Here is a 26,867-nt window from a genome sequence, read left to right as displayed (position 1 = left end):
GGAAAGTTTCCAAGATGACTGCACTTGGCTCCAACTCTGCTCACATACAGACCGACCATCATTTCTTCAGAATCAGAACCAGGACTAGGCCTCAAACCACTCTCGGGCTAGTATTTAAACAAACACAAAAGGAGTGATTAATTCAGGTAAAACAAACCCTTCTGTTACCCACCCGCCCATTGCTAAATATTAATTAACCCATAATAAATGACATCTAGCAGAAGCAACAAATAAAGCAGCACATAAAATATCTACCATTCTTCATAGTCCAGCTTTAAGTTTCTGAAAGAGTAAAAAGATGATTAAATGATACACAGACAGACAATCACAACATTAAGACAAACATATAAGCACATATAAAAAGCACATGCCATGAATAATCAGCAGCCGCATGTTAATAGTGACAAAGACAAAAGGTCGAACACGACAAACAAAACAATATTAATCACGTGTTACAAAACAGACTCGCAAATGCAACAAGAGCACATGTTATTAGTTCCCGCGTGTTCATGTGTGATGCAATCTTAATCTAAGTTGATTAATTAAAACAAATCATGCAACAGCTCATTAATAAATTAGTTCATGTTACAGGGAAATGAATCCACGAGTCAGAATAAAATAATTTCTGAAGCTCGCTTCATCAGCCACATACAATTTTAGACATAATCAATGACATGGTTTCATCTTGAGCGCATAAGACCATAACCAATTAATCTTTAATCACACAAGTATGCTGTACTGAAGCATGAGCCGTATTCCTTCAAAACAAATTAAACAATAAAGTGGCCACTAACCCGGCTTTTGTGGAGTTGTGTGCTGCCCACCAAAAAGCACCTCAACGCCTTGTCAAGGGTAGTAAACGCTATATAAATGCTATCACAATACAATACAAGGATCTCCTACTCTACTGACAAAACACAGGTCAGGAGCACATCAGATCTAACCTTCAGGAAGGTCCTCCACTTCCTTGTGAAGCCACTGTCCTAAAGCTGCCCGTGTGACTGCAAATGATGCTCTCTTTCACATATTTGCACCTCAATGTGTTCATCCCTAACTAGCAGCACCCTTTATCCCCCTTACATCGATTATTGTTGCTGCCAACTGTATCTCCTGGTTCCTGCAACTGTCAGGCTAATGCACAGGGACCCCAATTACATTGGATACCGTTTTCCTTACAAAGTATATAGAGGTAGAAAAGACAGAGCTGTCATCTGAGCTATTTCCGCCATGTACAATTAAAAAACAGTTTTTGGCTACTTGCCATTTATATGGTTGTGGTCCCGATTGTGTAGAATGCTTAGCAACTATGCTTGTGGACCAACAACTCCTCTCTTCGTCAAAGAGAAAAATGAAGAAAGCACATTGAATTTCCCTCTCCCTATGGGATTCCCATTAGGCGCTTTGTCAGGAAAATTGAATGGTTTTACTGACGAAGCCCCACTTGAAGTCCATTACTTTAGCACCTGAAGCAAGAGGTTTGATCTTTCCTCCACCAAATCCACAATCTCTGGATTTTAAGCCTAGCCCTAGGTTTACTCAAGCCCTGCATTCACCTTCAGGGTACGTGTGCGAAACATGAACACAGGCTGCTGTCTTCCTAAGCTGCGACATTTTGAGCTGTTTGTTGTTATATATATGGATGTATAATACAAAAATCCCAGAAATGCCGGATCCAGCGCTTCTGTCAGTTTATTTGTTTACGTTTTTTCTGCGTAGAAACAAATGTTTCCAAGTGCAGTCTAAGACTGTGGAGTCACCACAGCAATGACTCATGAGTCTCACATGGGCCTTAGGCCTGCAGCAGGAGAATGCTACCTATTAAATTGCCAAGGCAGGCAGAGCGCTGCACCTGTGTACGGCAATATCACCGCATGGGCTGCATTCATTCACCACAGCACTGCACAACCCCTAAGGAACTTTATGTATGCGTGACTAATGCATTTTACTGCAGTGGTGTGGACACCATCAATAAAATGCGTTAGTCTAACCCCTGATGCATGGTACTTGACAGAGCTGACCATGCACTATTGTACAAGTAGACAGAACCCCACACATACATCTATCAGAGACAGGACGAGCCATTTATTAGCTATTGCAACATCCAGAGCGCTTGTCGCCATTGGTTGCTTTACGAACATACTCTTCTTGCACAAACTGGACGGTGCGCAACGTTTACAACGCGTGCGTTACCACGACCTACTATTACCACGCGGTTGTAACAACGAAAGTTGTTACAACGCATTGCGCTGGGGGGCGCTCGAGGATAGTAAATCATTTAATTTACTATCCCAACACCTTCCCTGCTATCCACGGGGACTGGTGTTGGAATAGTAATTTAAATGTTTTAAATTTGCGCCCCCCCCAATGCAAGTCGTTGTAACGACTTGCGTTGTTACAACCGCGTTGTAATGGTAGGTCATTGTAACGCACGCGTTGTAATGACATATATCCAAACTGGACATACCTACGTTCCTCGAAGATAAGTAGTGTAAGCAATTCTGTACAGCCTCTGGTCTCACCCCCGAACACTATGAACATCCACTCATAATCCATTGAATTTGACACATTCACTTGCTATGAGAGCAAACCCATTAACATTAGTTAGAGTGCACTCTTCACATCCTTGCCGCTCCCAAATACAGGATCTCAATCATGTGCTATTTGTGTGTCCAGAACTTTTAAGGGCAAGGCGTATGTATTTGAGACCCTCTTTTATTAAATTTAATATTCGTTCCGCTGAGGAGGCCCGATCTTTTGTGTTGTCCCCTCCCAATGAAATGATCTGCCATAGAATATTTCAATTTTTTAAAACATTTCTGGTTATTTATTAGAATTTCTGAATTTTAGTTCAGTTGGTATGTGTAATGTTTTGCCGATTGCTTAAGGTAGATTTTTGTATTTGTTATAAAGCATGTTCTTTTATTGTATTGGTGTATTTTTGTGGACCTCCGTTGGAGTTCCGCAACAAATAAACTAATTGAATTGACACATTCACTTGCTATGAGAGTAAACCCATTAACATTAGTTAAAGTGCACTCTTCACATGCTAAATCCGTCCTTGGCTAAAGACCTCAGAAGTGCATGGAAAATCAACCACCAGTTCCTGAAAACTTGGCAATGTCACACAATTTCTAGATTGTGCACATTTAAAACGGAATAGTATAACGGAATGCTGGAAGTCCAGTTTGTAAGAATTTTGAAAGCAGACTGTTCTTGGTGACTATGAGCATGGCAGACTGTGAGTGGGCATTCTAGGAGGTGAGCTCCTGGAGGAGCCTTCACTCCTCTCCTAGGTAGAAGAAAATTCACAATGATGTCTTCCTGTCTCCGCCATCTTTAACTTAAGGGACCTCAGAAGTGGTCGTGCTTCTTCTGTACTCTTCGAAGGCATATACCATTAACAATGAGACCCCACAAGGATCAATCGTCTCATCCTTTTGGTTTAACATGCACATGTATCCTTTTGCCCTTTGCACAATTGCTCCACCAAGCAGGGGTATGATTTGACATGCATTCTTATGATGTTTATCTTTAACCTAGTTAGTGCAAACGATTCTCAAATCAAAAGACAAATCCTTTCATAGGCCCTCAACATTGTCAGGGGATCAGTGGGCGTCCACTTTATTAGGATGCACCTGACCAAAATCACAATCTTAATTACCTTCACTTCACAATTCACAGAATGGTGCAGCACCTTATGGTGAGATCAAATATCAAATGGACAGACCCCAGATCCTTTGCCAATAGTGTGGAATTTACGAGTTGTCTTGGACAGCACTGTGTTGTGTGATGGATACCTCTTTCTTCCACCATTGCTTTGTAAGAAAGATTCTCCATTCATTTCCCTCTCCTCTCTAGCAAGGCTGCACAGCATTGGGGAAGCTGTACAACATACCTAAAAAATGCATTGGAAAGTCCTATAGGTCCCTAAGGCACGACCGGTTGGCTTTGACAATGCTTTTTTATTATTATTATTGTTTATTACAGCAGGCTGGGGTTGGGATCATCGCTTCGAAAGGAAGGCTGGAATGCCTCAAGTGATTAAGGCCACTTGCTCAGCCTGTTCCGGCTTTCAGTAATCTGCCCTCGGCCTGAGACTGATAGTCTGAACATCCTGCGGATAACCTCGTCCAGTCACGGCCAGGAAGGACTGTTGTGTTCCCGGCTCCCTCCTCGGCCAGCTGAACGGCAAACGTCACACAGATGGCTTTGTTTTCGAAGAGTCTTTAATATATATATATATAAGTCTCTGAGCCTGACGGCGCTGAGGACTTCCCTGTAGGAAACGGGAACCACCCAAATGCAAAAAGAAATGATTTTGAAGCCAGGGTGGTCTTCCTAGTCACTCTTCAAAACCATTTGTTTTGCATTGTTCATTCGTATAGTGCCGTAGTGCTGCAGGCTAGAAGTGGGGCTAGCCTAGCCCTCAGCAACAAAACTGAGGGCTAGCCCCCGCTCTTCCAGCTCATCGGGATAACGTGCTGGGCCCAGTGACGCCAGACATGTAATGTTATGTCATGTTAATGAGTTTTCTACAGCAGGCGGGTACTCAGGGTGTCCAGGCGCTACTCAGACATCAGGCCTGCTCCACTGTTCTTTCTCTGAAGCACACGCTTGTCACCCTTTGTCAGACTCTTGGATAACACACCGTCACACGCAAGACCCTCACTCTTGCCTCTATGACCCCTAATACCTTCATCAGTGTCTGTCTCTCACAAATGTCACTCATTGCCACACACACACGTAATTGTTGCGCACACATACAAGGAGGTATTTCTCTGAAGGTCATTCAGACCCCCTTCATGTATCTTTTTCTCTGTATCACAAACGCACATCGCTGTCTTAAAAAACGTGCCACACCCAGGCATGATAATGTTTCATGCAGACATACCTCATTCTCATTCCTATTCACTTATACACCATTCTTTCGGTTCCTCGCGCACCGCTCTCTCCCTCACTCACACATGCCCCTCTCACTGTCTTTTCCTTTCTCTCAAACGCCGCTGTTTCTGTCCCTCACACATGCACTCAGTGTCCTCTCACTTCTCTCTAGTGTCAGTTACTGAAGGTCTCAGCTGTGTTTGTGGCTTTGCTGCTGTCACTTCTTACTGGTGACCATGGAGCACTTGTGATCTTCCAGGTACACCTGCTGCCTCCTGCTCCATTGCTGGGGGATGTTTGACGTGGGTACCACTTCAGGATAACCGGTTAGTTTGTCGCGAGTCATTGCTGGCTTCAAGTGCTCCTGTGCTATCTCCTTGGGTAGGGATGTCTCTATGGACTGTAATCCCAACAGTCAGTATTTGAAACCTAGCCTTGATACATTATACTGTGTAGAAGTTCACCCGTAGGTGTGAGGCTTTACCTTCTCTGCCAGGTTTCTCCTCTACTCTACCTTCGACGGTGTCGAGTTAGAGAAGGCGGTGTGGAAAGTGTGTGATGATACTGGAGACTAGTGGAATCTGCTCCAGTTCTTGGTTGTGCACTCTCACATTTTGCTTGCCTTAGATTAAAAGAATGGTCCTAGGCTTTTACTGTAGTGACAGGTGATATACTGGGTGTTTCTTATGGTTTCTGGCTGGTTGTCTCTTGGAACATGCTAAAGGTTTCGCTTGACCTTTTTACCCTCCACTGCATTAGGTTATTCTCTCGTGTGGATCGTGCATTACACCTTATCCGCCTTGCCATTGGATTATAAGTATATTTCTTTCAAGTCCCTGCTTTTCTTTTTCATAATCACAACCTCCTTGTTTATACACTTTGATCCCTTATTTTGTTATTTATTTATTTGTTTTGAGAGTGGAAGCTTTGCCTATAGGGGCTTTATTGTGAGAACAACATAGTAGGTGTTTGCCTATACAATCCCACCACCCACCTCACTCTGTTATTTGTCTGAATCCTGATTGTAGCATTTTTTCAAAATATATATTTATTGTGGGAAAGATTGAGCTTCCGACCTCTTTCTTCATATCTGTTATCTTCCGGTTGCACTCAGTGATTGAGCGAACATTTGACTCAAGCCTTGGTCTCAGCTGTGTTAAACACGCCTGTGCATGTCTTCGCTTTCCTACTATTATGGTAGATGTAGTTGAGAATTGTTTCTTGGTTTTTTGTTTTTTGTTTTGTGGTCTCATTACATGTTTTTTTTTTTTTTGCATTAATCGATGGGATGGTGGTTGGAGAGTTGGTTGCGACTTTCTTGAAAGGCGTCTTGTATTCCATGTTTCTCATATGATATTAGTGCTTGCTTTCTGTTATGGGGTTTTATGTCTGATTTTGGAGCTGTTCATTTTCCAGCCGGTTGGGCGTCTTGATCCGAAATTACTTTGGTGGTGTAGCCAAATGAGCAGACTCTGAAGTTGGCTGCTGTAATGCCCTTGATGAAGCCTTTCAGTGGTCACCACTCACTCCCCTTCTCTTTTGATTGTCACTTTAATCATGTAGTTTGTCTAAATAGCCTTGTCCTTTGGGTTTGGTTCGATGTGTTAATTATGCTGTTCACGCTTGAGTTTTTTGAACGCACTCTCTTGGCTGATGGATTATTTAGAGGGTTTTGTTTAAAGCTGCTTACTTTTTCTAAACTGATTTAAACATTCCTCATTCTCTTTTTTCTTTTATACGGTTGAATAATAGGATGTTAGGTTACAGTGTTATGTATTCATATGTGTGCTTTCTCCTCACAATGTTTATCTAACGCCTTCATTAAATCTGATTTCAGTTCCTCCTGTCAAATATTTGTCGTTTTTAATGCAGCCAGACAATTACCGTTTTCACTTGCTACTGTTGAACATTGTACTTCAAACATATTATCTTCGTTTCATTTACCCCTCTCCAAGATGGCCGCCTAGCACAAGCCTTCTTCTGCTTGAACATTTGAAGAGAGATGTCCTGGCTTTTGCAGGCTCCATGCACAGCACAGCTGCTCCCTAACCCTAGGTAGCCCTAGACCTCAAACAAACTGGCAGGACGACCCACATTTACATTATCTGTGACCTGTTTCTCGCACTCCAAGGCGCCTAGTCCCTGGAGCCCCTAGTTCCTAGAGTTGGCTATGATACAACATGATCTGAATCTTCGATTCGAGGAGTCGAGCAGCAACACACTCCTCCAATGATGCTCTTCTCTTTCAGGAGGACATACTTTTTGATGTAGATTTGTAAATGCCTCTTGGGGCATTAGTATACCAAATCCCTATAAAAAAATATAGTAAGTGACCTTGGTAGACGTGACGTACTTCTGGCTCTGTGATTGTGTGTGGAAGGCATACAAAAGACGTGGTAAGAAATTGTGTCTTGCTCTTTCCCTGAGTTAATTTTGAATGCCACGTTTTCGTTATCACACTGGTAAAAAAAATCAGTCTTCGCCCAGATTATTTTAGACAAGAAGATCCTTTGCGTTAGGTTACTTTTACACGGGCTGTTTAAAGATCAAATCATTTGCCCCTGAAACGAAGCGTAGACACTGGCTTTGACAAGGTTTAAGAGAAGAGCAGTCAAAGAAAATATATTTAATCTATCCTTAAAATGTATTTTCTTATTTTGAAAGGAGGACACTAAAAATATAGAGAACACAGGATAGTTTAAAAAAAAATATCAACATGATTGTGAGAAAATATCAGTTTTGAATGTTTTCATTCACGCACATGGGTGATAAGTGCACTCGCGAATGTGTGACACCTCAAGCCAGTTCAGATTTTTTACACAGCAGGGTATTACAATCTTACACTTGGCGTTTTATAACAAAAATGAACATGAAAATCCCAGCGTACAAAATGCTGGACAAATGAACAGGACTCACTGAATCTGTCACATGAAATGGGCCACAATATTGTTTCTCCCTATTGTGCATCAGCTTATACCCTGTATCCAGAGTGCTGCTAACACTCCTGTTCATCTTGGCGGATGGAATAAGGGGGTGCACCTCGCTTCATTTTGAACAAGGCCCAGCTTCTCTGCAGCAGCCGCTGTGCAATAGGTGGTGCTGCTGATTGGGATCTACTATGAGCAGGCTTCTTGCATTAGGGGAGGGGCATTCATTGCGTATCCAGCAGTATAGCATTGGCATGGAACACTTTTAATCAACATAATATTTTTGTATTTTTATGGATGTTTGATTGTGCATTAGACTAATCACAGCAATTTTTATCTGCAAGGTTTATATATGGGAATATTTTATTGGTGTCTTTTTGAAACTGTAAATAATCAAAAATTAAACACCCACTTTCAGCGCCAATGTGTTTGGCTTGCATTTTGAGTACTGATTAAAAATAAAAACACTGCTGTTATGGAAAAAGTAAAAAGATATTTCTGTCTGTGTGGCATGTGTCTATGGCATGTGTCTATGATATAAAGAACTTAATATGCAATGATGCAGTGTACGTTTTCTGATGTGAATTAGTCCATCATTCATTGCAAGGCAAGCTCTCCATAGGAGGCATCATGATACACTGAACAGCCAATAACATGAGGTGAGATAGAATTACTCCCCTGGGCGGCCAAAGCACACTATCTGTATAATTTAAAGAACTGGTCAAAATAACTTTTGTAGACATTTGTAAAGCCAGAACTAAAAAACAACTTTAGGCCACTGCTCCACGCCATCCTAGTTCCATACTGCAGACAGCCCTGGGTCTCTCAAAAGTACATCACCCAGTGTCCCCTGGTGCACTCACTCACTCACTCAGGCACCTCACCCAGTGTTTGACTCCGGGATATCACTCAGTGCACCTTTCATGCACATCATCAAGCTGGCAACAGAGAAGAATCACTTGTGTGCCCAGGTGTACATTATCCTGTACTTCCCTCAGCATGTCACCATGCACCCTCCTGGTGTACATCAGCCAGTGTCCCCTGGTGCACCGCACTCACTCAGGCACCTCACCCAGTGTTTGACTACAGGATATCACTCAGTGCACCTTTCATTCACATCATCAGGCAGGCACCAAAGGTGGATCACTTGTGTCCCCCGGTGTACATTATCCTGTACTTCGCTGCAGCATGCAGCATGCCACCATGCGCCCTCCTGATGCGCCTCACCCAGTGTCCCCTGGTGCACTCACTCAGGCACCTCACCCAGTGTTTGACTACGGAATATCACTCAGTGCATCTTTCATGCACATCATCAGGCAGGCATCAGAGGTGTATCACTTGTGTCCCCAGGTGTACATTATCCTGTACTTCGCTGTAGCATGTCACCATGCGCCCTCTTGATGTACATCACCCAGTGTCCCCTGGTGCAGTCACTCACTCAGGTACCTCACCCAGTGTTTGACTATGGGATATCACTCAGCGCACCTTCCATGCACATCATCAATCAGGCACCAGAGGTGGATCACTTGTGTCCCCAGGTGTACATTATCTTGTACTTCGTTGCAGCATGCCACCATGCACCCTCCTGATGCACATCACCCAGTGTCCCCTGGTGCACAGCACTCACTCAGGCACCTCACCCAGTGTTTGACTACGGGATATCACTCAGCGCACCTTTCATGCACATCATCAAGGAGGCATCAGAGGTGGATCACTTGGGTCCCCCGGTGTACATTATGCTGTACTTCGCTGCAGCATGTCACCATGCACCCTCCTGATGCACATCATCCAGTGTCCCCTGGTGCAGTCACTCACTCAGGTACCTCACCCAGTGTTTGACTACAGGATATCACTCTGCGCACCTGTCATGCACATCATCAATCAGGCACCAGAGGTGGATCACGTGTGTCCCCAGGTGTACATTATCCTGTACGTCACTGCAGCTTGTCACCATGTACCCTCCTGATGTGCATCACCCAGTGTCCCCTGGTGCACTCACTCACTCAGGCATCTCACCCAGTGTTTGACTACGGGATATCACTCAGCGCACCTTTCATGCACATCATCAAGGAGGCACCAGAGGTGGATCACTTGTGTCCCCAGGTGTACATTATCCTGTACTTCGCTGCAGCATGCCACCATGCGCCCTCCTGATGCACCTCACCCAGTGTCCCCTGGTGCACTCATTCACTCAGGCACCTCACCCAGTGTTTGACTACGGGATATCACTCCTCGCACCTTTGTTGCACATCATCAGGCAGGCACCAGAGGTTGATCACTTGTGTCCCCCGGTGTACATTATCCTGTACTTTGCTGCAGCATGTCACCATGCGCCCTCTTGATGTACATCACCCAGGGTCCCCTGGTGCACTCACTCACTCAGGCACCTCACCCAGTGTTTGACTATGGGATATCACTCAGTGCACCTTTCATGCACATCATCAAGCAGGCACCAGAGGTGGATCACTTGTGTCCCCAGGTGTACATTATCCTGTACTGCGCTGCAGCATGCCACCATGCGCCCTCCTGATGTGTAACACCTTGTGTTCCTGTTGCACATTATGCTATGCTTTGCTGGTGTGCCTGTGTTGAACAGGGCTATGTGTGACTGTTGGTCTGTGTGCTTTGATGCCTGGACGTTTATTGGTCCCTGTCCAGGAGCGGCTTTTTTTCTCTTAGATGTTCTGAGAAAGGGTGTTTGTGGGTGTGTTGGTTTGAGTGTGTCCATAGGTTGTACACATGTATTTATCTACACCTCCCCGAGACAGCCCAGAAGGACGTCAGGAGTACCGACTGGAAGAGCGGTGCTCCAATTACCTGCGCTGTGGCCAGGTGAGGTGGAGTTTTTCTCTCCTACCATTGAGTGAGGAGAATGATGACATACACAATACCCAGGTGAAAAAATCTGTTTTATTTCTTCACTAGCAGTTTGAGCAGTAGCGATAATGGTCCTGATGAAGCAGCAGGATACCTTTTGCGATCCACGTAGTCTGCAGAAACATGTCGACCTCACAAACCAAGTAGTAGTTATTTGTTAAAACTACTGTTTTGTCGCTCCTTTTTATTAATTTGGGAGTAAAGAGGTGTTTCATTAAAGTGTTCTTTTCCCTCTTCACTATCCAATTTTAGTCACATTTAGCACTTTCTCACTTCACTATATTTATGCACTGCTCTACAGTTGTCACTTTACACCCAGGTACACCATAGTTCACACTGGGCCTTATTGGCCAGATAGGTTGTTTACATCTTTCCTATCCCCAGTGGGTAGAAAACAACTCTTACCTTCTTGGTGTGAAGGATCCCAGATGATGAACATGGCGGTATCAATCGACAACTGATGGGTATTTTTCTCACGAAGAAGGAGTACCCATTTGTTTTATTACTTGGTCACAATATAGGTTTATTACTCATTTGTGTTGTCTAGCTTTTGCTTTCAGACACTAGTTAGCTCATATTGTTTGTGTGACCCACTGCTACATTTTGTATATTTAATTGTATGTGCGCAGGCACATTACAAATGCAAAACCTGTTGACTCTGTCAGTGCTGATTTTTACATAGACATCTGTATATTTAAAAAATATTGTATCAGCACCCTGCGGCCCACGCAGGGAAGAAACAGTAAGATGCACCGGAGCTGCGCGCATGTCATACAACCCGGGCTTTTGTGTCTCACACCGACACTGGCTCCTCTGTCTCATTAGCACGTACAGCAACCACGTTCTGCCTCTCTGACGCCCACCGCTCCTTCCATGCCTGGCTCTTGGTGTGCTTCACAGAGGGGCCAAAGATTGAATGGGCAGGCGGTTTTCACTTGCCTGCTCCCACCTGAGGTTTTAGTCACAGACAGTAAAGGGCGGTTTGAGCAGGTGGCCGTCAGTGTTGACATCTTCTGACTGAACTCTCCTGCCGCTGATAAGGAACTGGTCTGGCAGTGTGCGTTATATCAAAATGTCTCTTCTTTTAGGACTCTATGGGCTCCCCCTGAGAAATGGAAAACTTAAAGACCTCAGCAAATTCGACGCATCCTTTTTCGGAGTCCACCCAAAGCAGGCACACACCATGGACCCACAGCTGCGTCTGCTGCTGGAGCTGTCCTATGAAGCCATCGTGGATGGAGGTAAGCAGATGATATGTCGCAGCGACAGGTGAGGGACATGGACCTGGTGAAGGCCCCTCAGGGCTAAGCGTGAAGGTGAAACCGCCTGGTAGGATTCACAGGGCGGAAGTGAACTGCAGCAGCGGCAGCGAGGCCTCCGTGGTGAGGGTTGGGAGAGGGGAGACATCGTGTGATGTAGACAGGCCTCTCGGGCTCCCTTGGATGGAGGGAAAGGTGCGACCCTGGTTAAGTCATCCCATGGTTAAGAGTGAATGTAAAACGTGTGTATCTGGGGATGCCTCAAAGGGTTTAGGGTTGGGGGGAGCAGGAAGGTACAGTGGAAAGGCCTCACAGAGTTTTAGGTTGGAGGTGAGCAGCAAAGTGCGTGAACAGCCCTCCGAGGGTTTACCAGAATGCTGAGATTCTGCAAGGGGCCGTGAATAGGCTCTCAGACCCTAGGATATGGAGGTAAGAGGCAATATGCAGGAGAGAGCCACCCACGGGCCCATGGCTAACACCCCTGTTGATCACTGCCAGTCTCGTCTCTCTTAAAGGAACCCTCGTAAAGAGTGTGGCGCATGGTACAACAGTGAGTGAGGATGGGAGTCTGTGTATGTAATGCAACCATGGTACCGGCTCCACTGTTGCAGTGTTCAGTGGGGTTCTCGTACTGCGCCCCCTGCCGGTTACAGTGATCCAGGGGGCCTACCACTGCAGTACAGCTGTAGTGTCGGCTCCTCGGTTACAGCGATGGGGGAGGGGTTCCACCAGTGCAGCTGTAGTATTGCGCCTCAGTTACAGCGATGGGGGAGGGGTTCCACCAGGGCAGCTGTAGTATCTGCTCCTCAGTTACAGCGATGGGGGAGGGGTTCCACCAGGGCAGCTGTATTGTTGGCTCCTCGGTTACAGCGATGGAGGAGGGATTCCACCAGGGCAGCTGTATTGTTGGCTCCTCGGTTACAGCGATGGGGGAGGGGTTCCACCAGGGCAGCTGTAGTACGGCTCCTCAGTTACAGCGATGAGGGGAGGGGTTCCACCAGGGCAGCTGTATTGTTGGCTCCTCAGTTACAGCAATGGGGGAGGGGTTCCACCAGGGCAGCTGTAGTATGGCTCCTCAGTTACAGCGATGGGGGAGGGGTTCCACCAGGGCAGCTGTATTGTTGGCTCCTCGGTTACAGCGATGGGGGAGGGGTTCCACCAGGGCAGCTGTAGTACGGCTCCTCAGTTACAGCGATGAGGGGAGGGGTTCCACCAGGGCAGCTGTATTGTTGGCTCCTCAGTTACAGCAATGGGGGAGGGGTTCCACCAGGGCAGCTGTAGTATGGCTCCTCAGTTACAGCGATGGGGGAGGGGTTCCACCAGGGCAGCTGTATTGTTGGCTCCTCAGTTACAGCGATGGGGGAGGGGTTCCACCAGGGCAGCTGTAGTACGGCTCCTCAGTTACAGCGATGAGGGGAGGGGTTCCACCAGGGCAGCTGTATTGTTGGCTCCTCAGTTACAGCGATGGGGGAGGGGTTCCACCAGGGCAGCTGTAGTCGGCTCCTCAGTTACAGCGATGGGGGAGGGGTTCCACCAGGGCAGCTGTATTGTTGGCTCCTCAGTTACAGCGATGGGGGAGGGGTTCCACCAGGGCAGCTGTAGTACGGCTCCTCAGTTACAGCGATGGGGGAGGGGTTCCACCAGGGCAGCTGTATTGTCGGCTCCTCAGTTACAGCGATGGGGGGAGGGGTTCCACCAGTGCAGCTGTAGTATCGGCTCCTCAGTTACAGCGATGGGGGGAGGGGTTCCACCAGTGCAGCTGTAGTATCGGCTCCTCAGTTACAGCGATGGGGGGAGGGGTTCCACCAGTGCAGCTGTGGTATCTGCTCCTCAGTTACAGCGATGGGGGGAGGGGTTCCACCAGTGCAGCTGTGGTATCTGCTCCTCAGTTACAGCGATGGGGGGAGGGGTTCCACCAGTGCAGCTGTAGTATCGGCTACTCAGTTACAGCGATGGGGGAGGGGTTCCACTAGTGCAGCTGTAGTACGGCTCCTCAGTTACAGCGATGGGGGAGGGGTTCCACCAGGGCAGCTGTAGTACGGCTCCTCAGTTACAGCGATGAGGGGAGGGGTTCCACCAGGGCAGCTGTATTGTTGGCTCCTCAGTTACAGCGATGGGGGAGGGGTTCCACCAGGGCAGCTGTAGTCGGCTCCTCAGTTACAGCGATGGGGGAGGGGTTCCACCAGGGCAGCTGTATTGTTGGCTCCTCAGTTACAGCGATGAGGGAGGGGTTCCACCAGGGCAGCTGTAGTACGGCTCCTCAGTTACAGCGATGGGGGAGGGGTTCCACCAGGGCAGCTGTATTGTCGGCTCCTCAGTTACAGCGATGGGGGGAGGGGTTCCACCAGTGCAGCTGTAGTATCGGCTCCTCAGTTACAGCGATGGGGGGAGGGGTTCCACCAGTGCAGCTGTAGTATCGGCTCCTCAGTTACAGCGATGGGGGGAGGGGTTCCACCAGTGCAGCTGTGGTATCTGCTCCTCAGTTACAGCGATGGGGGGAGGGGTTCCACCAGTGCAGCTGTGGTATCTGCTCCTCAGTTACAGCAATGGGGGGAGGGGTTCCACTAGTGCAGCTGTAGTATCTGCTCCTCAGTTACAGCGATGGGGGGAGGGGTTCCACCAGTGCAGCTGTAGTATCGGCTACTCAGTTACAGCGATGGGGGAGGGGTTCCACTAGTGCAGCTGTAGTACGGCTCCTCAGTTACAGCGATGGGGGAGGGGTTCCACCAGGGCAGCTGTATTGTCGGCTCCTCAGTTACAGCGATGAGGGGAGGGGTTCCACCAGTGCAGCTGTATTGTCGGCTCCTCAGTTACAGCGATGGGGGGAGGGGTTCCACCAGTGCAGCTGTGGTATCTGCTCCTCAGTTACAGCGATGGGGGGAGGGGTTCCACCAGTGCAGCTGTGGTATCTGCTCCTCAGTTACAGCGATGGGGGGAGGGGTTCCACCAGTGCAGCCTTAGTATCGGCTCCTCAGTTACAGCGATGAGGGGAGGGGTTCCACCAGTGCAGCTGTAGTATCGGCTCCTCAGTTACAGCGATGAGGGGAGGGGTTCCACCAGTGCAGCTGTAGTATCGGCTCCTCAGTTACAGCGATGGGGGGAGGGGTTCCACCAGTGCAGCTGTAGTATCTGCTCCTCAGTTACAGCGATGGGGGGAGGGGTTCCACCAGTGCAGCTGTAGTATCGCCTACTCAGTTACAGCGATGGGGGAGGGGTTCCACTAGTGCAGCTGTAGTACGGCTCCTCAGTTACAGCGATGGGGGAGGGGTTCCACCAGGGCAGCTGTATTGTCGGCTCCTCAGTTACAGCGATGGGGGGAGGGGTTCCACTAGTGCAGCTGTAGTATCGGCTCCTCAGTTACTGCGATGGGGGGAGGGGTTCCACCAGTGCAGCTGTAGTATCGGCTTCTCAGTTACAGCGATGAGGGGAGGGGTTCCACCAGTGCAGCTGTAGTATCGGCTACCCAGTTACAGCGATGGGAGAGGGGTTCCAGCAGTGCAGCTGTAGTATCGGCTCCTCAGTTACAGCGATGAGGGGAGGGGTTCCACCAGTGCAGCTGTAGTATCGGCTACCCAGTTACGGCGATGGGAGAGGGGTTCCAGCACTGCAGTACAACTGTAGTGTCGGCTCCTCAGGGACAATTATCAGGACAGGGAGGTTATAGTCCTGCGCTGTGGTTCCTCCTGAACTCCAGTGATTGGTCACAATGATTTGAGATCCCTTGCGCACCCAGTGAACCCGCTTAAGGACTTTTTAATGCCAGGGCATCGATTCAGGTGCTACTTTTATTGAATCCGCTTTTACGCATGGCGTGGCAAGTCAAACCTGGCCTGGTGCCTTTGGAAGGCTCTTCATTTGAATTTAATTTATTTAGTAAGCCACCAATTTCAATAAATGGTGTCAGTTTTTTGTACTTTTTCCCTTATTACGAATCTTTACAAAACTGCACCTGAATTAACATTTTTTTTGTTGATAGAAATCTCAGGGGTCTGGACTTTTCCTGCTCTTGTGTTGATTGTTCACAAGAGAACATGAAGTAACCACTGACTTGTTAGAGCTCATTTTCTCAAATAATCGTTTGCATTAAAAACCTGGCTTACATTTTTGTCATCAATAATCTTCAGTAGATTTCTTTTCAAAGATAGTAGTGTTATCAGGCCTCGTCCCACTCAGTGCAATGAGCATAGGAGAAATCACCTGGAGTGTCTGACATAGGTGCCCAGCTGCGGTGCATGGCCATGGGCGCAAGGCAGAGTCCCCTGGATCCTATTTCAGATGTCTCCACCAGTTCTAACCTGACGTCTCGCGTCTCTTTTACCAGGCATCAATCCGACCCTCCTCCGAGGGACTAACACTGGGGTCTGGGTGGGCGTCAGTGGCTCAGAGGCAGGAGAAGCATTCAGCAGAGACCCAGAGGAGCTGCTGGGCTACAGCATGACCGGTTGCCAGCGTGCCATGTTTGCCAACAGGATCTCCTATTTCTTCGACTTCAAAGGTAGGTTCCCAGTGGTCACTTACGCCAAGTATTGTGCACAGGGTATGGCTGTGTTAATAAATATAGTTGCTTTATCACACCTTGTTTGTTAATTATTAGTTATATATTATTTTTTAGTTATATATTTGTTATATCATCTTAAAATATAGCCCTAGAAAGTCCATGTAGGTCTCCAGTCTCTGTACATAACAAGTCACTATTGATCAGCTTGTTTTCAAATGTACTAAAGCAGAACATCAGTCTGTGATGTCATCACTGTGCGACCATCTTTTTGGTTTTCAGATTTAGAGGGAGCCAAGCAGGAGGGTTGTATCAGTTCTCAATTTATTTCTATCATCCAGAATCAATTTCGGCCAATCAGGAGTCAGCATGTCACAGATTCATTTTAGGGTTACTTATGGTCTCGTTTTAAGACTTTGCGCTTGATTTCGATATTGGAGGACAGAGTTACTCTGTCTCAAATGTGACGAATATCTCTTCCGCCAAATTACAATTCCATTATCTCCTATGGAACTAGTAATACGGCGGATGGGATATCCGTCATGTCAGTGACGGAGTATCCCATCCACCAAGATCGTAATCAGGCCCCTTGTTTTTTTGTTTTAACAGTAGGTCAGCTGCCCAAGGGGAGCAAATAAGTAGCATTTCAATGAAGGTCCATCCATCAGTCACCATTATTTTGTGCTCTCTAGGTCCCAGCGTGGCCATCGACACAGCTTGCTCATCCAGCCTCTTGGCCCTTGAGAACGCCTTCAAAGCCATCCACCACGGAGAGTGCGACTCAGCCATTGTAGGGGGAGTCAACTTGCTGTGCAAGCCGAATACATCGGTGCAGTTCATGAAGATGGGCATGCTCAGTCCGGATGGCGCATGCAAGTCCTTTGATGCTTCAGGTAACGATTAAGCGACAACATTTGTAGAGGCAGTTTATGTGAAAAGTGAAGATTAACACTTTGCGTAAAGGGACACAAAGGTAGAACAGCCTCTAATACCCCTGAAAGATCCACAGAGACTCAAACCTATCTGGAAGAGCCACACTATAACACTTGAGTCCCTTAGGAAAAGCCACAAACTCATATCTGGACCCCACTGGCAGGTCTGCACTTTGACCGGTGAACTCCCCTCTGGTAGATCAATAAATAGGAGCACACACTTCCCCAAGAGGGGTCCATACTGCTCCTTGCATCTTTAAAGAAGCTGTGCTTAACTCTGGCAACCCAAGTGAAAAAACAAAAAACAACGCAATACATGAGGCAATGGGACATAGAATTGTTGCTTCCTTGAGATTTGGAGCGGGTTCATAATGGTCAGCTTCTAAACTTAGATGTGAGGCAACATAAATGGAGAGAAACCACCTTGTCTTGCAACTCTTGTGTAGAGGCAGAAACCCCAACACTAGCAAACCCCTCTGAGACTTCAAGACCAGCTTCACAATTAAGAGGCACTTAGGTCTGGCTTCCCAGAACTCACCGACTGCCTAACATGCTGGTGCATTCAGACTTTTTCAAATACGACATGGATCAAAAAGCACAGATTTCTATGTGATTTCACAGGGCTTATTAGCTAAATCCCCAGATTAGGACTCCTCTCTTCAAGGACCATCTCAATAGTAAATGATAGGCACCCTCCCCAGAGTCCCCAGCTCCTCAGCCTCTGACACTCAGCAAGGAGGAAAATACCCCCCCCCCCCCTTCTCCCCATGATCCATAATCGATGCACACCATATGAGTATGCGATGCAGTGCGCCATTGTTGCCTAGATAGGGCTACCCATTATATTATTAGATGCATTCCTATCTATAGAGTTAAAATATAAAAAAAATAGTAAAGCTGTATTTATAAAGCGCACAGCTACCCGTAGGTTTCACGGCACTGGGGGCCGTCGGGAAGATTAAGCATGCTATTGCCCAGAGTCACATGGTGCTGGGCAGACCCCGGCTGCCAGTGATCGAACCGTGATCCCCAGCGTCCAGTGTCAGTCGCCCTGGCCGCTGCACCACACAGCATTGGCCAAGGTATAGTAATCTCAGAACATCATAGTTACCATGTGATGATTTCTATCGCAGTAGTAAGTCCATCAGCACAAATGACCAACAACTGATACTGCAAAATCCCTCCCACAGAAATAATGGAGGTGGGGATTTGAAATAGCACCCCCATAGGAAATAATGTTAAATTAAGATATCTAAAAGAGTTAAAAATATAAATACATTTTATTTTTATAATTTAATGTTTAATACAGAATCTAAAAATACAAAACGTCTTTTTTATTTCATTTTAACATATTTGTGTATACTGGGCTGCTTTTGGTTCTCGAGTCCAGCCCTGGCCCTATTTGACTTCATCAGAGGGGCCTGCATAGCCACAAGCTCAGCAATTTCCTCACAGATCCCCAGAATGCCGTTTCTGGTACTACGTGGAAGACATTCAAACATAAATCCTGAATGATGCTGGGTCTAAACTACACCACCCACTTTCCACAGTGTACATTTCTCAGAACTATATATATATATATATATATATATATATATATATATATACACAGAGAGAGAGAGAGAGATCTCTACTCTTTTCTCCTCGTATCACTATTTGAATAAGCATTGGTAAAGGCAATAATGTTTACCTCCATATTCTAACATACAGCCCTGGCTTGGAGCTGCCAGAGATGCAGTCTATACATCAGGCAAATATTAGTATATATGTGTAAGTCAAGTCCCTGAAGAGTACTGACCAAATCTGCTTAGAGCGTTTACTTTTATTTATTAGTTCCTTTAACTTCAACTTGCATAGAATTTTCGTTTTCCGACTATGTCTCTCTCTTTCCCACTCTCTCTTTCTTTTTGCCTCTCTGTCATCTCTGTGCTCCTTTCTTCCACTACCTCTTTCTTATCTCCCCGCTTTTGTATTACCATTTTCACTCTAACCTGCCTTATTTGTGTCTTCCTGCCCCCCGTACGCTTCTCCTTTCGTGTCTCTCTTGTTTCCCATGTGTCTCTGTTGTGAAATTGCTCTTCGCCACCTGTCTCTGCCGTCCATGTATATCCCCGCTCCTATCTCTCCCTGTCCCTGTCACTTCCCATTTCGGTCCATCCCCACTCGTTTACCTCCTTTGCTTCCTCTTTCCTAGGCAATGGATACTGTCGGTCTGAGGCAGTGGTTGCAATCTTGTTGACAAAGAAATCCAGGGCCAAGCGAGTGTACGCGACAGTGGTGAGCGCGGGGAGTAACACTGATGGCTACAAAGAACAAGGTGGGTCAGAGTGGTAGGGCTAGGGACTGGAGTGTGGAGGGGTCTGTGAGAGTGACAAAAGTTCTGTCAGATGACTATTTTTTCCTAACACACAGACACACTTTTCATTGTGGTCAATATTGGCAAGACTTTTGGCCTCTAAGAGAGACTTTGTTGAGTGTTGAATAGAGGGAGGTGTTGAATGTCTGTAGGACCAAGAGGGAGACTGATGCAGCTCCTTTGTGTTCCCAGGCGTAACGTTCCCTTCTGGAGAGATGCAAACCCAGCTGGTCAGCGCGCTCTACAGAGAGGCCCGAATCTCACCGCAGGACATTGAGTATATCGAGGCCCACGGCACTGGCACTAAGGTGAGCGAGAAAGACACTTGCGCATGGTTATCACCAAGTAGAGCTAAAACTGATCCCAGTAGTAGGCTGTCACTAGTCTGAGCTTGTGGGGGGGGCAGTGCTGGTGCTGAGCATGGCTGGTGCTTGGTTGGCACAGAATAGTTATGCTGCTGTGTGTTAGCAGCACTGATTCTGAGCAGGACAGTGCTATGCGGAGCTGGAGAGATGGATGGGCGTTGACCAGAGCTGGTCATGCTGAGGACTGATACTGTGCAGGGCTGCGGCTCAGGCTGGGAGGTTGATGCTGAGCCTGGACAGAAGCTGAACAGGCCTGGTGCTTGCCTGGACAGCAGAGCTGCAGCTGAGCAGGCATGGTGCTGACCCTGGACAGCAGAGCTGAGCAGGTTTAGTGCTGAGCCTGGACAGAAGCTGAGCAGGCCTGGTGCTGAGCCTGGACAGCAGAGCTGCAGCTGACCAGGCCTGGCGCTGAACCTGGACAGAAGAGCTGCGGTTGAGCAGGCCTTGTGCTGAACCTGGACAGAAGAGCTGCGGTTGAGCAGGCCTTGTGCTGAGCCTGGACAGAAGAGCTGCGGTTGAGCAGGCCTTGTGCTGAGCCTGGACAGAAGAGCTGCGGTTGAGCAGGCCTTGTGCTGAGCCTGGACAGAAGAGCTGCGGTTGAGCAGGCCTTGTGCTGAACCTGGACAGAAGAGCTGCGGCTGAGCAGGCCTGGTGCTGAGCCTGGACATCAGAGCTGCGGCTGAGCAGGCCTTGTGCTGAGCCTGGACAGAAGAGCTGCGGTTGAGCAGGCCTTGTGCTGAGCCTGGACAGCAGAGCTGCGGGTGAGCAGGCCTTGTGCTGAGCCTGGACAGAAGAGCTGCGGTTGAGCAGGCCTTGTGCTGAACCTGGACAGAAGAGCTGCGGCTGAGCAGGCCTGGTGCTGAGCCTGGACATCAGAGCTGCGGCTGAGCAGGCCTGGTGCTGAGCCTGGACAGCAGAGCTGCGGCTGAGCAGGCCTTGTGCTGAGCCTGGACAGCAGAGCTGCGGTTGAGCAGGCCTTGTGCTGAGCCTGGACAGAAGAGCTGTGGTTGAGCAGGCCTTGTGCTGAGCCTGGACAGAAGAGCTGCGGTTGAGCAGGCCTTGTGCTGAGCCTGGACAGAAGAGCTGCGGTTGAGCAGGCCTTGTGCTGAACCTGGACAGAAGAGCTGCGGCTGAGCAGGCCTTGTGCTGAGCCTGGACAGAAGAGCTGCGGTTGAGCAGGCCTTGTGCTGAGCCTGGACAGCAGAGCTGCGGTTGAGCAGGCCTTGTGCTGAGCCTGGACAGAAGAGCTGCGGTTGAGCAGGCCTTGTGCTGAACCTGGACAGAAGAGCTGCGGCTGAGCAGGCCTGGTGCTGAGCCTGGACATCAGAGCTGCGGCTGAGCAGGCCTGGTGCTGAACCTGGACAGCAGAGCTGCGGTTGAGCATACCTGTTCTAAGCCTGGACAGCAGAGCTGAGCAGGCCTGGTGCTGACCCTGGACATCAGAGCTGCGGCTGAGCAGGCCTGGTGCTGAACCTGGACAGAAGAGCTGCGGCTGAGCAGGCCTGGTGCTGAGCCTGGACAGAAGAGCTGCGGTTGAGCAGGCCTTGTGCTGAGCCTGGACAGCAGAGCTGCGGTTGAGCATACCTGTTCTAAGCCTGGACAGCAGAGCTGAGCAGGCCTGGTGCTGAGCCTGGACAACAGAACTGCGGCTGAGCAGGCCTGGTACTGAGTCTGGGCAGCAGAGCTGCAGCTGACCAGGCCTGGTGCTGAACCTGGACAGCAGAGCTGCGGCTGAGCAGGCCTTGTGCTGAGCCTGGACAGCAGAGCTGCGGCTGAGCAGGCCTGGTGCTGAGCATCTCTGGCACTGTTCATTATAATCGTTAACATCACGACGGCTTCCTTGCACTGTTCACAAACAGAAGTAGTTAAACATTCCCTTTGAATGCAACAACAGGTCATTAATAATATGTTAATAATATTAGTAATAAATATTGAGCAGGAAAGTCACCCCGCTCCCCCATATACTCCATAACAAAAGAAATCTGTAACCGAAAAGTACAAGCAAATGCATAAAGTTCTAACAATAAAGCTTCTAAATCCCTCCCCACCTTTCATAACCACTCATTTACTGCATAATCCGCCGCGTAGTGCTCAGACTGAAGGAATGAGCCACCAAGTCCAAAGTGCATGTGGACAAAGACTAGCATTGAGCAGACCAGGCCATGTATTCTGGATTAATGTGTTTTCCATGTCCTCTTCTCTGGTGTCTTTGTTTGTTCTCTTTCTTTGTTGATGTTGAGCGCTACCTAGGGTTCGTGTTTCCCCTCACTTCTAGCCGCTTTTCCTTTTATCCATACCCCTCTCCTCTTCCTCTATCCCTTCCCTTTACTGCATGCATCTGTCCCCTGCACTGGTCACCCCTTTCATCTTCAAGCTCTTCCATTCTCCCATACCCATTCTCCTTCTGTTGAGGCTCTTGCCCTTTCTCTCCCTGGTCTCCTGCTTCTGCATCTCTCCCCATTCCAGTGGTGTAACTCAAAGGATGGGGCCCCTGCAGAACGTGAAGAGGGGCCCCTGAGTCTCCCTTAACTCACAGATGTTCATTAGCCTTGAGCTGAATGGGGGCTCCCCTGTAGGGTTGAGGGACCGCTGAAGGGCGGGGGACCACTGCCACTGCACCGCAAGGGCCTGTTTTATTTCGACCTCGCACTTTACTGCTTTCCTCTTGCCTTCTGGACCCAGTGCTTAATTTGTGACAGAATGAGGTCCGGGGCCCTAAGCTCTGCTCCAGCGGTGCTGATACAAATCGGCGTGCCGAATACCAAGGCTGCTAAATGGTGAAGTTTCCTCAGGCCTCTTTAACCCACTAGTCTGCCAGTCACCGCTGTCACTATGGCTCCCTGTTGCAGGCTCCTGCTATTCTCCGTTGTGGCCTTTTTTCTGTCTTTCCCTTCCTCCTTTTTTGCTGTTTGTGTGTTTTTCTTTCAATTGCTCGCTGTCAATATCTGAGGAGAAAAATAAGTGTCGGTCCCCAAAAATGAAAGCGGTTTGGCCCCACCACTGTGACAAACCCGAGGCACTGACCTTGTGCAGCCGGGAATCAGAACAGCAAATGGGTGCCTTGGATGGGATCACATCACCTAAAGACAACCTGCTTAGGCAGGTATTACTTTGCTTCGAAATGAAATAAGCAAGGTTTCGCCTGTACCCAGAGGCAGTCAGCTAATGGACAAACTGGTTTGACTAACAGTTTTCACGAAAATGAAAGCAAAACAAAAATATGAAATACGAGTGATGAGACTATACCTTGTGGCCAAACAGAGGATGGCTGGTAGTAAAAAAATGTTTTTCGGCATGTCATGAGTGTGTGGTGTGGGGGGGGGGGGGGGTGAGACTCTACGAACAGGCTCTTTTGTGACAAAAACACATTAAAATAACGTCCAAGTGAGCTCAGAGGCTTCTTTGTTGCCAAGCCACTCTGGGAAAATGTCATAAATTCTGAGAAGCACATAACAGAGTGCACCGTTCCTCCATCGCCCCCTCCTTGTGAATCACATCTCAGACAATCGAGGCTTCTTTCATCCTCCTACTCGTGCCCTTCAGCTCATTCTCATTGCTTACCAGCTAAGGTCAGCTGAGCTGTGCAGGCAGCTTTCAATAACTCACAAATCATTGGTGGGACTAACAAACTGTGCAATAATGCTGAAAAAAGCAGTGGATTTCAGTCTGCTGCACTAGAACTGGTAGGGATTGCTGGAGCTTGGTATCCCAAACTTCGGGTGACTGGCAGAGTTGATCAGCTGGAGTACCTATGGTAGAGTACCGCTGGCTTCTTTCCCTGTCAGAAGCTCTACATCCCATGGCAGCACATGTGGTGTCCTTTCCAACAAGAGAACACTCCACAGGTTTGTGGCTGTGTCTTCCCTTGCTTTGTTTATATTACCATGCATGAGGCCATGTTTACCAGCTGGCTCATGGACCCAGGTGGAACCTACATTACATCAGGGAAGACAGCCTCATATTTCTGGATCACAGCCAACCCTGTTCTCTGAAGCTCTGTGATCTCATGTATGGCACATAGACTACACACACTCAACGGCCTCGCTCCAATGGTACTCTTTTCTCATCCAACTGGATGTTCACTTCCCTGCCAATTCAAACATAACATTTGCAGTCTCACGGGGCTCAGCACTTTGTCACACTTTCTAGTCTCCATATGATGTTCCTGATGAACTTCAGCAGCAACTTCATCCTGGGTTTCCACATGTATGCAACAATGCATATGTATACATCAGGATAGTCAGCGATGCTGCTGATCCTTGACTCATCCTGTGCAGCCTCTCACATCCTAAAAAGGGGAGGCATAGGAACGGGTGCCATCCAGACACCTGTAGGACTTAGATTCTGCTGCCGGGACTGGGAGTCCCCACCACACACCATTTGACTAATTAGCCTTTCATGGACCAAATTCTCTTTTTGACTTTGTCACAAAGTACTCATAAGGTTGGAGTAACTATTGACATTGGTTTGTCTCCACTTCCTGTCTCTAATTTCGCAGGTCTACAATGTCGCAAAGAATGCACTATTCTATCTTATCTTTGCATCTTCTGCAGAGTTCTGCCTCTGTTTCTCCTGCCATAACAGATCACTTCCAACTTCTCAAACGTTATTTCATAAATTATTGTAGTGACAAACATAGCACCTCCTCTGTTGTGATGTTGTCCAATTGGCAACATGTTCAAAGTCATGCAGACCATCTCATGAACCGAGTGATACTTTTCGATCACATGTTCCTCAGCTGGTGACCCTCAACCAATGACAGACAAGCAGTCCAAGACCATAACTCAGGGTGCAAGACCCTTCATAATCGACCACCAACTATCTCACCAACTGATCGCACCACATCAACTGTCCAACACATTTTCTGACTACTCAAAAGAGACTTTCAAAATATTTGGTGATATACAACTGTTTGGAGTGTAGAACCTGACATGTCTTCTCTTTGTTGTCCTTTGTCTTACCTCTTGAGATCCACACTTACTCTTCATGCCTAGGGACAATCACCTAATCCCCTCCTCCATCCCCATAAGCACTATGAGGTGGCCATTTGCTAACATGAGTGCTATCCAAAAGCAATATATAAAATAAAACTTAAATCTGTAAAGAAATCCATTAGACACAATAAATATTTCCTCAACATTCTTTATTCTTGACATTCTTTTACATCTCACATTATGATGCAATTTATACACCATTACAAAATCCATATCCTCTTCTGCCATCCCCACTTTTTAGGGGTGCCTCGGGGCATTGAGGGGTAAACATCTATCTTATGGCTTTGTTTCCCAGTGAAAATAATACAAAAAAAAATAGCAAAGAATTTTGTCTGGAAAATAAAATGGGAACAGAGGGGGCATTTAAGTCTTACAATAGTTCTTGAAAGGGTCCACTAATCAACGTGAATCCCTTAACCTCTGCTCAGTAAAAGGACAAAGTGCCAAACAGGAAAGAATATACGCACTAAGTACACTCCGTACAAGCACAACCATAAATCCAGCTACCACTGGTCACCTCTTGCTACCTGTTTCTCTTTCTGTACAGGTGAAAATCCCCACTATAAAACTGCATTAACCAGTCAGATTAGCACCTATTTGGGGAATTCCACGTCATTCAATTTATAAGGCTTCTTCATCTATCCATCTGTCCGAATTCCTCCTTTCCTCTTTCTGGCCCCTCGTATACGCCTCTCTTGCTAGACTTGCCCCCATCCTCTGGTGCCCATTTCCTTATGCCCGTAAGTGCTTTGCATACATGTGAGGCTTCTGTCTGACTCGTTCATTAAATCTGTTTCTTGTTCCCTCAGGTGGGCGATCCGCAAGAAGTGAATGGAATTGTCAATGTTTTCTGTCAATCAAACCGGGAACCATTGCTGATTGGGTCCACTAAGTCCAACATGGGCCACCCAGAACCTGCCTCTGGGCTTGCAGCATTGGCCAAGGTATAGTAATCTCAGAACATCATAGTTACCATGTGATTCTTTCGTGTGAATAGCTGCTGGCATCTCAGTGTATTTGAGTTTTTCAGGTTTTTTTAAATTTATGTATTGTACAGATTTTTATATAGCACAAACTTGACCTGAGTCTGGTATCGGAGCGCTTTACATGAGCACCAATGCGCTTTACATGAGGAAACATTAATTTTTTAGTTAGGCACAGGGAGATTAAGTGATTTGCCCAGAACCACAGGATGTTTAGCGTCATTGCCGAGACTCAAACCCAGTTCCCCAGATGCGAGGTCGACCGCCCTAGCCGTTGGCCAACTCCTCTCCCATGTAACTATGGACTATTGAATGTGTTTCACCTCTGGGCAGGTGAACAAAAAGTGAACGTAGAATTACACAGAGCCATCAGGGTTACCCCAAGCATTGCACATTGGATGTACCCCTATACCTTGAACAGCGTACTTTATGTAATGTTCCAATATCACCTCTACCTATAGTCCGGATGTAACATCTATCTCCTCAGAGTTGGAAATGCAATCTTGTCTGTTCTTCACTAACTTATGATGTGTCCTCCGAGCAAATTCAAGTTCATTGATGCTGTGGATAAAATCTGAAGTCTGGTCTGGTTCTTGTCTTGCAAGCTTCTTGATGATGTAGAAGTTCATTTTAGGTTTTCGTTTGCCAGGGGCCTCGTCAATACTATTTTTCTATGTCTTTGTGATTTCTGTGTTTCTCCCTTCTGTCTGGGCTAAGAGCTCTTCTTGGTGGTTCAGTTCCGGTTTAGTTTTGCATATTGTCTTTGGCATGTTTTTAGTTTTTCCTCTTATTTTTGAG

At 47.4% G+C, this 26,867-nt stretch overlaps 1 protein-coding gene across 1 annotated transcript in view; it reads left to right on the top strand.

Annotated features, from left to right (window-relative positions):
* FASN (fatty acid synthase) overlaps positions 1-26,867 on the top strand; it is a 132,888-nt gene that overhangs the window by 36,173 nt on the left and 69,848 nt on the right. The window contains exons 3-8 of the mRNA XM_086931198.1: positions 11,774-11,926; positions 16,266-16,439; positions 17,132-17,332; positions 19,566-19,688; positions 19,920-20,035; positions 25,896-26,030. Of these exons, the coding sequence (XP_086787324.1) occupies positions 11,774-11,926; positions 16,266-16,439; positions 17,132-17,332; positions 19,566-19,688; positions 19,920-20,035; positions 25,896-26,030 (902 nt within the window). The remainder of the gene's footprint in view (positions 1-11,773; positions 11,927-16,265; positions 16,440-17,131; positions 17,333-19,565; positions 19,689-19,919; positions 20,036-25,895; positions 26,031-26,867) is intronic.

The sequence above is a fragment of the Lissotriton vulgaris genome, chromosome 7 (assembly GCF_964263255.1).
Source record: "Lissotriton vulgaris chromosome 7, aLisVul1.2, whole genome shotgun sequence".
Classification (NCBI taxonomy): Eukaryota; Metazoa; Chordata; class Amphibia; order Caudata; family Salamandridae; genus Lissotriton; species Lissotriton vulgaris.
The sequence above is the reverse complement of the archived record's forward strand: the minus strand, read 5'-3'. Positions and strand labels throughout refer to the sequence as shown.